Source organism: Panthera pardus, unplaced genomic scaffold (assembly GCF_024362965.1).
Source record: "Panthera pardus isolate Hobbes unplaced genomic scaffold, ASM2436296v1 HiC_scaffold_12, whole genome shotgun sequence".
Lineage (NCBI taxonomy): Eukaryota > Metazoa > Chordata > Mammalia > Carnivora > Felidae > Panthera > Panthera pardus.
In genome coordinates, this window is record NW_026526677.1 from 29,658,014 (window position 1) to 29,670,116 (window position 12,103).

At 34.4% G+C, this 12,103-nt stretch overlaps 1 protein-coding gene across 6 annotated transcripts in view; it reads right to left on the reverse strand.

Moving 5' to 3' along the window:
• ELP4 (elongator acetyltransferase complex subunit 4) overlaps positions 1 to 12,103 on the reverse strand; it is a 241,832-nt gene that overhangs the window by 223,260 nt on the left and 6,469 nt on the right. For all 6 annotated transcript variants that reach the window (XR_008421172.1, XR_008421171.1, XM_019456605.2 and 3 more), the window contains exon 2: positions 10,588 to 10,623. Coding sequence is in view for 4 of the 6 variants with exons in the window: in XM_019456605.2 (XP_019312150.2) it covers positions 10,588 to 10,623 (36 nt within the window). In the remaining 2 variants the exon portion in view is untranslated. The remainder of the gene's footprint in view (positions 1 to 10,587; positions 10,624 to 12,103) is intronic.

The window sequence follows — 12,103 nt, forward strand, 5'->3', positions numbered from 1 at the left end:
TGAGACCTCCCAGGAAGAGTATGTAGCACCAGAAGAGGGAAGAGGATACTAATATTTTAAGTTGAGCCAAAGGAGTCTAAAAAAATAAAAGCAGAAAGGTAGAAGGAAATCTAGAACAAAATGTTATAACAGATCTAAAGGAAGAGAGTACTTCAAGAAAAAAGTGACTTGAGATGCCTGGGTGGCTCAGTCAGTTGAGCATCCTATTCTTGATTTTGGCTCAGGTCATGATCTCACGTTTCATAGGTTCGAGCCACGTTGGGCTCTGTGCTAACAGCGTAGAGCCAGCTTGGGATTCTCTGTCTCCCTTTACCTCTTCCCCTTCCTTGTTTGCATGGATGCATGCTCTGTCAATCTCTCTCTCAAAAATAAATAAACATTAAAAAAAGGGTGACTCACCACATCAATTGCTGAGCTGAGAAGTATTCCTCGGGTTTAGCCATGAGAAGGCCACTAATATCTCTGGCTAAGGCGGTTTCAGTGATGTGCTACTTCCTTAAATAAACTGAGGAATGACTTAAATATCATGAAAATGTATAGATTCCTATAAAAGGAAGAGAAAAAGGGATAGTTGGAGGAGTGGGGTTAAGGAAGAATTCCCCTCCTCTTTTTCTTTTAAATGAGGCTTGAAAACAGATTTGAGCAGGTTTAAGTACACACAGGAAAGAACCAAAAAGGAGGGAGAAGTTAAGGAAAGAAGAGAAAACTGATATTGCCATTCCTTGGTAAGGCGGAAGGAGGAAAGCTCTAGTGTCCAGGTGAAAGGATGACTCTCAAACAGGAGACATTCTCCCATGTGTGGGTACTGAAGCTTGACAGTGGGAAGTTGGGGGAGTTGTCATCTGAAGAGACCATTTTCTTTCATGTGAAATACTGCAAGTTATCCCAGAATATGAGGGAGAAAGTAGTAATGTTTGTTGTTTGAGTATGAGGTTTTAAAAGATCACTGAGGTTATTGAGAATGAAAAAGAGGTGATGAGAGATACAAAAGTTTGCTGGTGAATGCCGAAAGCTCACTGAGGGCTGGAGATCAGGAAGGAAATAACTAAGAAGTCCATATATGGCAGGAGTGAGATGATATAAAAGGCAGAAAAGCCAAAGGTATAAATCTCACTCTGGAAAATAATTAAGATGAATCATCAGGTTTTAGTGTAAAATGATGATTTAATGTCAGAGAAACCTGCCTGCAAATCTTAGCTACTAAGTGTGTGACCTTGGACAAGTTACTTTGCTCTCTCAAAATCTCACTCTCCTCTAGAATATAGACATCTCATTTGATTGTTGTGAAAGTAAATGATAAAATACACGTCAAGGGCTTAGCATGATACCGAGCACACAGCAAATCCATAATAAATGGTAAATAATTCAATAAAATATTCAATGATAGTATTTTAAGATATTAGAGCTTATTTTATATGAAATAGGTATTATACAGGGGAAAGATTTAGAAGGGATAAGAATAGTAGGAACTTGAATCTACAGAGCAAAAAAGAGTATTATGGAGATAAAAGCAACAGAAAAGATCATTGGAACAGCTTACATCTTGGACAATGACCAAAGATAACAAGGAGGTAAAGCATGAGAGATTTAGCCAGCCATAAAGTTAAACAAACAAAAATCCCAGAAGTCCTGTGGTGGATGAAAAGTGAACAGCCTCATCTCTGCACGGTGCAGTTTGAGAAGCTGGTATAAGGTTCTGAGGTTTTACAATCTGAATTCTACAAGTAGGTAGTTGAGGCAAGAGACCCAGGAGGCCAAACTTTCCCTTTGACTAATCCTCAATATAAACTTTCTGCTTTAGAAGAGCTTTCACTTCTTTACTACATAAGCATACTATGTTGATATCTACTTTTGTGCATTTGGTAATATGGGCTTCCATATGAGTACTTTTCTCCCTCCCTCTCCCCTCAATTTCTACCCATAGTTTGATTCAATTTAAGTCTTTCCATATCTCTTATGTCTGCAAAAACATCTATATATTATATATGTACTGTTCTCATTTATTCCATGTGTAACCAATATCTAGTTTAAGTTCAGAAAGGGTAAAACCCAAGGTTTATACTGCCTAGCAGTGCTAAACACAGCGTAGGTGCTTAGATGCTTCAGTACAAAAGGTCAGGTCTTACTAAAGAACTGCATGGATACCAGTTTGTCTTATTTTAGTCTTTTGACAAGTTATACTAATATAAAATAAATTAAGAAAAATACAAAATATACTACAAAAACAGATATTAGCAAGCTTTTTCTTAAAAAGTCAGAAAATAAGTATTTCAGGCTTGTGAACCATACAGTCTCTGTTGAAACTACTCAACTCTGCTTTGTGACAACAGGAACAGCCATTGACAATGTACAAATCATTAAGCATGGTAGTGTTCCAATAAAACTTTATTTATAGATAGGTCACTGGCCCACAGGCTGCAGTTTGCCAACTCGTGCATAATAAGGAAAATGCTCAGAATTCATTACATGGTGTAGAAGAAAAAATATAGCTCAGCAATTTCAAAAAGGTTGAAGGCAATTGACAAGAAAGTATTATAATATCTTGTGAAAAGTATATGGAGAGTGCTTTGTTTTTGATATTACATGAATTAATAACAAGTTAAAATTGTGAAGAGAGTGGAAGATTCTAATTTTTTTAATGTTTATTTATTTTTGAAAGAGAGAGAGAGAGAGAGGGAGAGAGGGAGGGGGAGAGAGAAGGAGACACAGAATCTGAAGCAGGCTCCTAAAATGATATAATTAACATAAGAGATTAATTTAAAAATAATGGGCTCATAAATGTCACATAACTTGTATTTTAATGACTGGCAACTTCCACTAAATCTCTTTGATGCTCAATATCTCTGCAAACAGATCAAGATCCTTTATTTTAAAAGAAGCTATAAAAACTCTAAATATTTATGCCATTCCTTCACTTTTGATACTTTTAAGATGTCCCAATTTTACCCTTGTACCAGACTGCCAGAAAGCATTTAAATATAAAACATCTCAAAACCCAGTCCAGTACTACAGAATGAAACATATTTTAGGAAAAATCTTTGATTTTCTAAATAAATGTAGGGGGCCCGTACTCATTCAATTGAGAATGGTCTGTTATAAATTCATATTTATTTAGTTAACTGTATTTGGAAGGTCTAAAGTAGACCTACTCTGGGTCTCTGGCAGCGCTCATAAGCTCTAGTTTTCATAGCTGCATTGCTACTGAAATTATAAACACGCTGCTCTGCAGGCCCATACTCACGCACACACTTATGCACATGCCTTAGTATGTGAGTAATCTATTTGAAGAGAAATGGTTTAAAAATTGACAATCTATAAGTGATAAACTATTAATGCAAACATATTCATGCTTTAATGTTCTTCAACTTCTGGAATTAAAAAAAAATATTTGAGTGATGAGCAACATAGTAATATCCTATGCTACCAACCACTAACCTTAAATCTCCATAATTGGTTTACATTTAGAACTATTCATCCATTTTTTTAAGGCAAATTTCATTCACTGTACAAGTTGTATTGACTTGGCAATGAAGAAAAGTAGAGAACCTAGTATATAAAACTCCTTCTTCTAATCTAATCTTTCAAAAATGTGAAAATGTGGGGTGCCTGGGTGGCTCCGTCGGTTAGCCGTCCGACTTCGGCTCAGGTCATGATCTCACGGTCCGTGAGTTCGAGCCCCGCGTCGGGCTCTGTGCTGAGCGCTCAGAGCCTGGAGCCTGTTTCAGATTCTGTGTCTCCCTCTCTCTCTTCCCCTCCCCTGTTCATGCTCTGTCTCTCTCTGTCTCAAAAATAAAGAAACGTTAAGGGGCGCCTGGGTGGCGCAGTCGGTTAAGCGTCCGACTTCAGCCAGGTCACGATCTCGCAGTCCGTGAGTTCCAGCCCCGCGTCAGGCTCTGGGCTGATGGCTCGGAGCCTGGAGCCTGTTTCCGATTCTGTGTCTCCCTCTCTCTCTGCCCCTCCCCTGTTCATGCTCTGTCTCTCTCTGTCCCAAAAATAAATAAGAAAGGTTGAAAAAAATAAAAAAATAAATAAATAAATAAATAAACGTTAAAATTAAAAAAAAAAATGTGAAAATGTTTCCAAATTTTGCTTTAAGGTTTTCTAAAGAAAACAAGCTAATAGATGATGAAACTAAGTTTCTCACAGTTATACATATTTTCAAAAATCTTCGACACATAGAAATTGATAGTAGAGCATAAATAATACTAAGAAGATTCAAAATATTAGCTTTACGGAAAAACCAGACTATAAAGGTAAGGCCTGTGTCTTGTCACATTCTTTTATTTAATCATTATTCAACAAACAGTTATTGAATACCAAGTATAATAAAAACATTGGTGAACTGATATTTCATCAGAAATAGACTTTTTTTTTAATGTTACTATGCTTTAGTTATTCTTGTCTGAGTTTTTCCTTATTACTCTTGATAAAAAAAATCTCCTTTGCTAGATCAAGTTCATTAGGCATGTATGTGTTCTGTTCCCATATAACTGCAGACAACAATGTCACTATGCTTTCTGCCACTATATAACAAGTATTCCCCATCTTCTGGCTTTCAGTAACATGGTCTTCAGTTCCTTTTCACTCTCACTGTCATTAGAGTATAATATTTCTACTAACAATCTGTTCATGGCAATTTAGGATCTCTCTAATGTGCTCCTCAAAATCCTTCCAGCTTTTGCCTACTACCTGGTCCCAAAGCCACTCCCATATTTTTTGGTATTTGTTATGGAAGCACCCACTTCCAGATACCAAAACAGATACCAAAATCTGTTATGAAATAACATTATCAATATTTGCAGAAGATGATTGGCCAATTATAATACACAAGTGAATCTATAAACTATTCAAAACTTAAGGAATCTACTCCTGAAATCATTGTTGTACTATATGCTAATTTGGATGTAAATTAAAAAATAAAAATTTAAAAAAAAGTTGCTGGTGATAAGATCAATATATAAAAATCAATAGCAGTCCCCTGTTCTAGCTACAACCAATGTTAAAATATAATAATAATAGACACATCTATTATGGTATTTAACTTATTATATTGTAATTATTTGCTTTACATATGTCTCCTCCACAGGTGCAAAGTTCTGTAAGGGAAGTGAGTATTTTATTTATATATATAACCCCAATATCTAGCATATACCTGTGTGTTCAATGAACGTTCACTGAATAAATCATAAATAATCACTGGATTCCTAGTATCATATCATATCCAGATACTTCCACTGGAGCAAAGAATTAAAATTTAGTTGCACATTTTAGGGGCACTTGGGTGGCTCAATTGGTTAAGTGTCCAACTTCAGGTCAGGTCACGATCTCACAGTTTGTGGGTTTGAGCCCCGCATCAGGTTCTGTGCTGACAGCTCAGAGCCTGGAGCCTGCTTTGGATTTTGTGTGTCTGTCTCTCTGCCCCTCCCCAACTCGACTCTGTCTCTCAATAACAAACATAAAAAAATTTTTTTAAATAAATAAATTTCAGTTGTATATTTTAAAAACTATTATAATAACTTCCCAGATTTTTAGTTATTAAAGAGAAAAGTCTGAGGCCCAAATGATGAAATGTCATTCTTTACTTTTCACTTGTTTGGACTGGTAAAAATTTAAATGTTTGATAAGATACAGTGTTGTCAGGGTGAGGGTAAACTCACTGGTGTATTCGTATAACTGCTGACTGACTGAAGTAAAAGATGATATAATCTCTTGGGAGAGCAATCTATTAATATCTAATACAATGCTAATAATATGCTAATTAACATGCTAATAATACCTAATACAATTTAACATGCTTAACAACTAAGCAACTCTATATCTTAGAATTCATTCTACAGATATTTTTCAAAATATTTTTTTAAATTTTATTTTAGAGACAGAGAGCATGAGCAGGAGAGAGGTGCAGAGGGAGAGAGAGAGAATATCAAGCAGGCTCTACGCTCAACACAGAGCTGGACATGGGGCTTGATCTAATGACCCTGGGATCACGACCTGAGCCGAAAGCAAGAGTTGGACGCTTAACCAACTGAGCCACCCAGGTGTCCAAGTCTACAGATATTTACATATGTATGCAAAGCTTATATACAAGATTATGTACAATAGCATTGTTAGCAATAGAAAAATGGAACTTAAATTCATCAATAGGGAATTATTTAAATAAATTATGGCACATCCATATAATGAAATCTTACACAGTTGTTAGAAGAATGAGGCATATGAATGCACATGGACTGATTTCTAAGATGTGTTAAATGGAAAAAGCAGAGTGCTCCCATGTTTATTTCTTAAGTAAAAATATTTGGGGAAGATACTAGGACAGTATTGTCTCTGGGTATGGGGATGAACAACTGAAAGGACAACCTAATTTTCTCTAGATATCCTTTTGTATTTTATGTATTTATTTATTGATATTAAAACTGTGAATTATTTTTTCCATAAAATCCTTCAACAATTCTTAACTAAAAGATAAGTTTTTAAAAATGAGACTGACATCACCATTTCTAGAAATTCTCAATTACAGGCTATTTCTCCCTCTTACATCTACTGTTAGGAATAATTCTGTACCCTAAGTCCTTAAAAACTGATGGGTGACACAAATATTTTATAGAACATATTTTACTTAACTTTTTCTTAAATGTTATATATTATTCAGAGACTTGGCACTAGGTAAATGTCCAGAAAATTCTATTGTAGTGATCAAAGTAAATGGCTGGTAAGAAACTGGCAAATATTTTATCACCAAGAGCTGCATGGAAACTAATGGTTGTGTTAAATATGATGACTGAACACAGGACCAAAATGACTCAATGGCATGATTTTTTAAAAATTAATATATTTTAGGGGCACCTGGGTGGTTCAGTTGGTTAAGCATCTGATTCTTGATCTCAGCTCAGGTCATGATCTGGCAGTGCAGAGCCTGCTTGGGATTCTCTCTTTCTCATTCTCTCTCTGCCCCTCCCCTACTCTCTCTCTCTCAAAATAAGTAAACTTAAAAAACTTTAAAAATTAATATATTTTAGATAGCAATAAGCTGTAACTATACAGGCCAATTTTAACAAATATTGCATATCTGAAACAAATCTTAAATAATATTCTCTGTATATTGTTTTATTATGATGGACATAAAACTTCAGACTGGCATGAAGAAATGCTGATAATGTAAAATAAGAGTTTTTTCTTTTTTAAAAAATTTTATTTTACTATATTTTTAATTGAAGTTTAGTTGACACACAATGTTACATTAGTTTCGAGGAATACAATATAGTGATTCGACAACTCTATACCTTATGCTATGTTCACCAGAAGTATGGTTATGATCTCTCATCATATAACACTATTATAATACCATCGACTGGAATCTTTATGCTCTGCCTTTCATCCTTGTGATGTATGCATTCCATAACCAGATGCCTGTACCTCCCACTCCCATTCACCCATTTTACTCATCTCCCCACAATTCTCCCTTCTGGCAACCACCGACTTGTTCTCTTAAAACAAAGAATTTTGGCACGGCTGCAACCTGTATCCTTATTGTGAATAATTAAAGAAGGACTCTTTCAAGTTTAGAAATTTGAAAATTTACTAAAAGAAAAAGCCCACACAAATGTAGGCTTTCTTTAACTATAAAATATATACTTTATTCTAAAAAAAGGCATAAAACTCCTATTTTAGTGTTTGTGATCATTAAATGAAGCATTAAAAAAGCTACATAGCACGGTTACAAAAAATATGAACTTTTTAGTCATACCAGATTTCGAATCCTAGTTCTCTCACTAACTATGTGATAATGGGAAAGTTACTTCACTCCTCTGAATCTTATTTCTCAAAATATAAAATGGGGATAATATGGATTACATGTAGTATCTTATAAGATTGTTATATTAAGGGAAAAATTGTGTATAAAACATTTACCACAATACATTACCCAGAGTGAGACTTAAATAAAGGGCAGCTCCACTATTATTATTACTACTTTTCAATTATCCAGCAGAGATGGGGAGTAAGATATACTACAAATCTCTTTTGAGTTTTCTAGATTGAGCTTCATTTATTAGAGAAATGCTTATGTATGTAGCAAATTTTACACACCACTGTTTTGTCTTTTTTTTTTTTTTTAATTGCTTAATGTTTATTTATTTTTGAGAGAGAGACAGACAGAAAGAGATACAGCACGAACAGGGGAAGGGCAGAGACAGAGGGAGACAGAATTTGAAGCAGGCTCCAGGCTCTGAGCTGTCAGCACAGAGCCTGACGTGGGGCTTGAACTTGTGAACTGCAAGATCATGACCTGAGCCAAAGTTGGATGCTTAACCGACTGAGCCACCCAGGCGCCCCACAACCATTTTGCATTTTTAGTCATTCCTGGAGCAGAGTTTTCTAAAATACTTAACACATTTCATTGCTACCTTAAGAGAAGCCAATGAATATAAAGCAACTTTATTGGGCCTAGAAATAATAATTCTATCTGGATTATCACATTTGATAGTCTCAATGTGCTGAATATAGGTCACACTAAATTTGGAATATTGTATTCAGTTCTGAGCATAGTTGAAGAGATGGTGCTGACTGAAAGGTGCGACAAAAGAACATACCAGGAGACTGAGGAATGAAAACTACAACACATAAAAAGCAGATTAAGAAACTGTCTATTTCATTGAGAGAAGATCTGAGGCGATAAAATAGTTACTTTCAAGTATTTTAAGAGTGTCACATGAAAAAGTACATAAATTAATTCTGTATTATGCCAGAGGACAAAATTAGGAACAACAAATCTGTTAAATTATACGGGTTCAACATTAATATGAAGAACTTTCTAAAACATTATAGCATTTTCAACAAGAATGTATTCTTTTGAGATAAAAAGCTTCTGCACAGCAAAGGAAACAACCAACAGAACTAAAAGGCAACCAACGGAATGGGAAAAGATATTTGCAAATGACATATCAGACAAAGCGCTAGTATCCAAAATCTATAAAGAGCTCACCAAACTCCACACCCGAAAAACAAATAACCCAGTGAAGAAATGGGCAGAAAACATGAATAGACACTTCTCTAAAGAAGACATCCAGATGGCCAACAGGCACATTAAAAGATGCTCAACGTCGCTCCTCATCAGGGAAATACAAATCAAAACCACACTCAGATATCACCTCACGCCAGAGTGGCCAAAATGAACAAATCAGAAGACTATAGATGCTGGAGAGGATGTGGAGAAACGGGAACCCTCTTACACTGTTGGTGGGAATGCAAATTGGTGCAGCCGCTCTGGAAAACAGTGTGGAGGTTCCTCAGAAAATTAAAAATAGACCTACCCTATGACCCAGCAATAGCACTGCTAGGAATTTACCCAAGGGATACAGGAGTACTGATGCATAGGGGCACTTGTACCCCAATGTTTATAGCAGCACTCTCAACAATAGCCAAATTATGGAAAGAGCCTAAATGTCCATCAACTGATGAATGGATAAAGAAATTGTGGTTTATATACACAATGGAGTACTATGTGGCAATGAGAAAGAATGAAATATGGTCCTTTGTAGCAACATGGATGGAACTGGAGAGTGTGATGCTAAGTGAAATAAGCCATACAGAGAAAGACAGATACCATATGTTTTCACTCTTATGTGGATCCTGAGAAACTTAACAGAAACCCACGGGGGAGGGGTAGGAAAAAAAAAAAAAAAGAGGTTAGAGTGGGAGAGAGCCAAAGCATAAGAGACTGTTAAAAACTGAGAACAAACTGAGGGTTGATGGGGGGTGGGGGGGGGGGAGGGTGGGGGATGGGTATCGAGGAGGGCACCTTTTGGGATGAGCACTGGGTGTTGTATGGAAACCAATTTGACAATAAATTTCATATATTGAAAAAAAAAGAATGCATTCTTTTGTGAAGTAATGAGCCCTTTAAACTATATAATCTATATTCAAATGGTGTTTGCTACTGTCAAGGATGATGGAAAAGTGATTTGTGTCTAGATGGAAAAGTGATTTGTAGCTAGATGGGAGCTTTGACTATGTAACTGCCAAGGTTTATTTCAATTCCAAGATTCTATGATCTAAACTAAACAATAAGGCAAATGGGATTATGTATGTATAATTAAATAAGAACCATTGGTGCTTAAAGATGAACAAAATATGATTTATTGGTCTGTTACTTTTCTTTCAATAAGAAGAAAATGATAAAAATGTATGATATATATACAATGGACTTATTGGTACATCAACTTCTCAAACTAATCAACTGTTTTAATTCCACTGTAAATACAAATACAGAGATTCTCCAAAACAAAACAAAACAAAACAAAAAAACAATTGGCAATGATCTTAGCTTTTTTTTAAAAAAATGGAGGACAATGCACTGTGAACATTTTTAAATTATAAGAGCTATATTTTCAGATATACTTGCTTCATTTATTTCAAGTTCAGATCAACATTTGAATTTAAATTAAAACTTAAGGCATTTCCTCTCTAATTTACCTTAATTCTTATAGAAAGTGATATATTTAATATCAGAATACGCAAACCCATAAAATCATTATGCACAACACAAAACTCTGATTAGGAAGAACAAAGTGTGTATGCCATACTAACCAATTAGAAGAACTGTTCCGACGGCCAAACCTCCACCTGGAAGTGAAACAAAACAAAGAAGAAAATTAATCTAGCTACCTTTTTATACACATTATCTTTAGCATAAAAGTTAAGCTTTATCAAGAACTGCTACTTCAGTAACTTTAAAATTGCAGATGAGAACAACATTTTAATTACCTTTGCAATACTTTGCTTAAGGTGCTATTATGAAATAATTACATATTATATGTAATTACACACTACACATTACAATTACTTTCATAATATACTGTACTATCCTCCTTTCTCCAGTGATTGGACCATGTAGCATTCAATATAACTGCAGTTACATGTTCCAGTAATGTTATATTTAGCACTTGTTAATAAATTAACTCAATAGCCGAGACCTAAATGTTCACAGTAACTTAATACTACAGAAGTACAACATAAAAAAGAAAGGTTATTATAATAGAAATTCCACTTTATTATTTACCCTCACATTTAGTAAGCCTTGGGGGAAAATAACCCTGATAATTAAGCTAATTTTTTTCATTATGAATAATATACGCAAAGACTGTGCATACTTTTAAATACATTTAGAATTTAAAATGAACAATACTTTTGTATTTCAAACAAAAAGGTCACAATCATAAAATACATTTTTAATACTTGAAGGAAATGTTGTTTTGAATATCTGAATTAGGGTAATATGATCCTGAGCATAGAACTTAAATAGGGATTTCATTAAAAATCAATTTAAAATCAAATTTTAGGAGACTAGAACTACAGTAAAAAGACATTTGAGTACAAATATCTTGTGAAACATTGGTAAAAATATTTGTAAAAGTATCACTATTTGCAATTAATGTTACAAATTATACTAGCAAATTCACTTACAAAGAATAAAATGTGTATTTCAAAGAATGAAATATATTTCAAGTAATTAAAAAAGAAACTAGTCAAAACTGGTGGACAATTGAAGTCAATCCTACATGTGTTTTTCGGTTTTGGTGCATAAAACTGGGAAAGAAACAGAATACCAATAAAGAACTCTTCCCCCAACAAATTTTGTAGTGGCAAACATTATATAGAAAAACTTAGTATGAAAAGTTCCCTTGATAGTGTTTACATTTTGACCTTGCAAATATGCATAAATGTTATGTTTCAACGAATGTGAAATTTGGTCAAATACATGAACATATGATACAATGCAACACTTGGTGACTTTGGTGACTTGATGACTATAGGTAGAACATTTCAAGTTGTTAAGAAGATTTTAAAAAGAAGAAAGTAGTAATCTATACATTTTTATGTTTAGAAGGATTTGTTATAGACTAAATCTATATTTTAATTTCACATTTAGATATGTTCTTTCATGACAGCATTTGAAGTCACACCAGACTACATAGGATAACTTCAAATGTTGTTCCAAATAAAAGTTTCACGTAAATTGAAATATACAGGTTAACAACCATGAAGGATCGGAGAAACAAAAGATCTTCTCTAAGATTAGGCTCAATGTTTACTTTTACAAAGT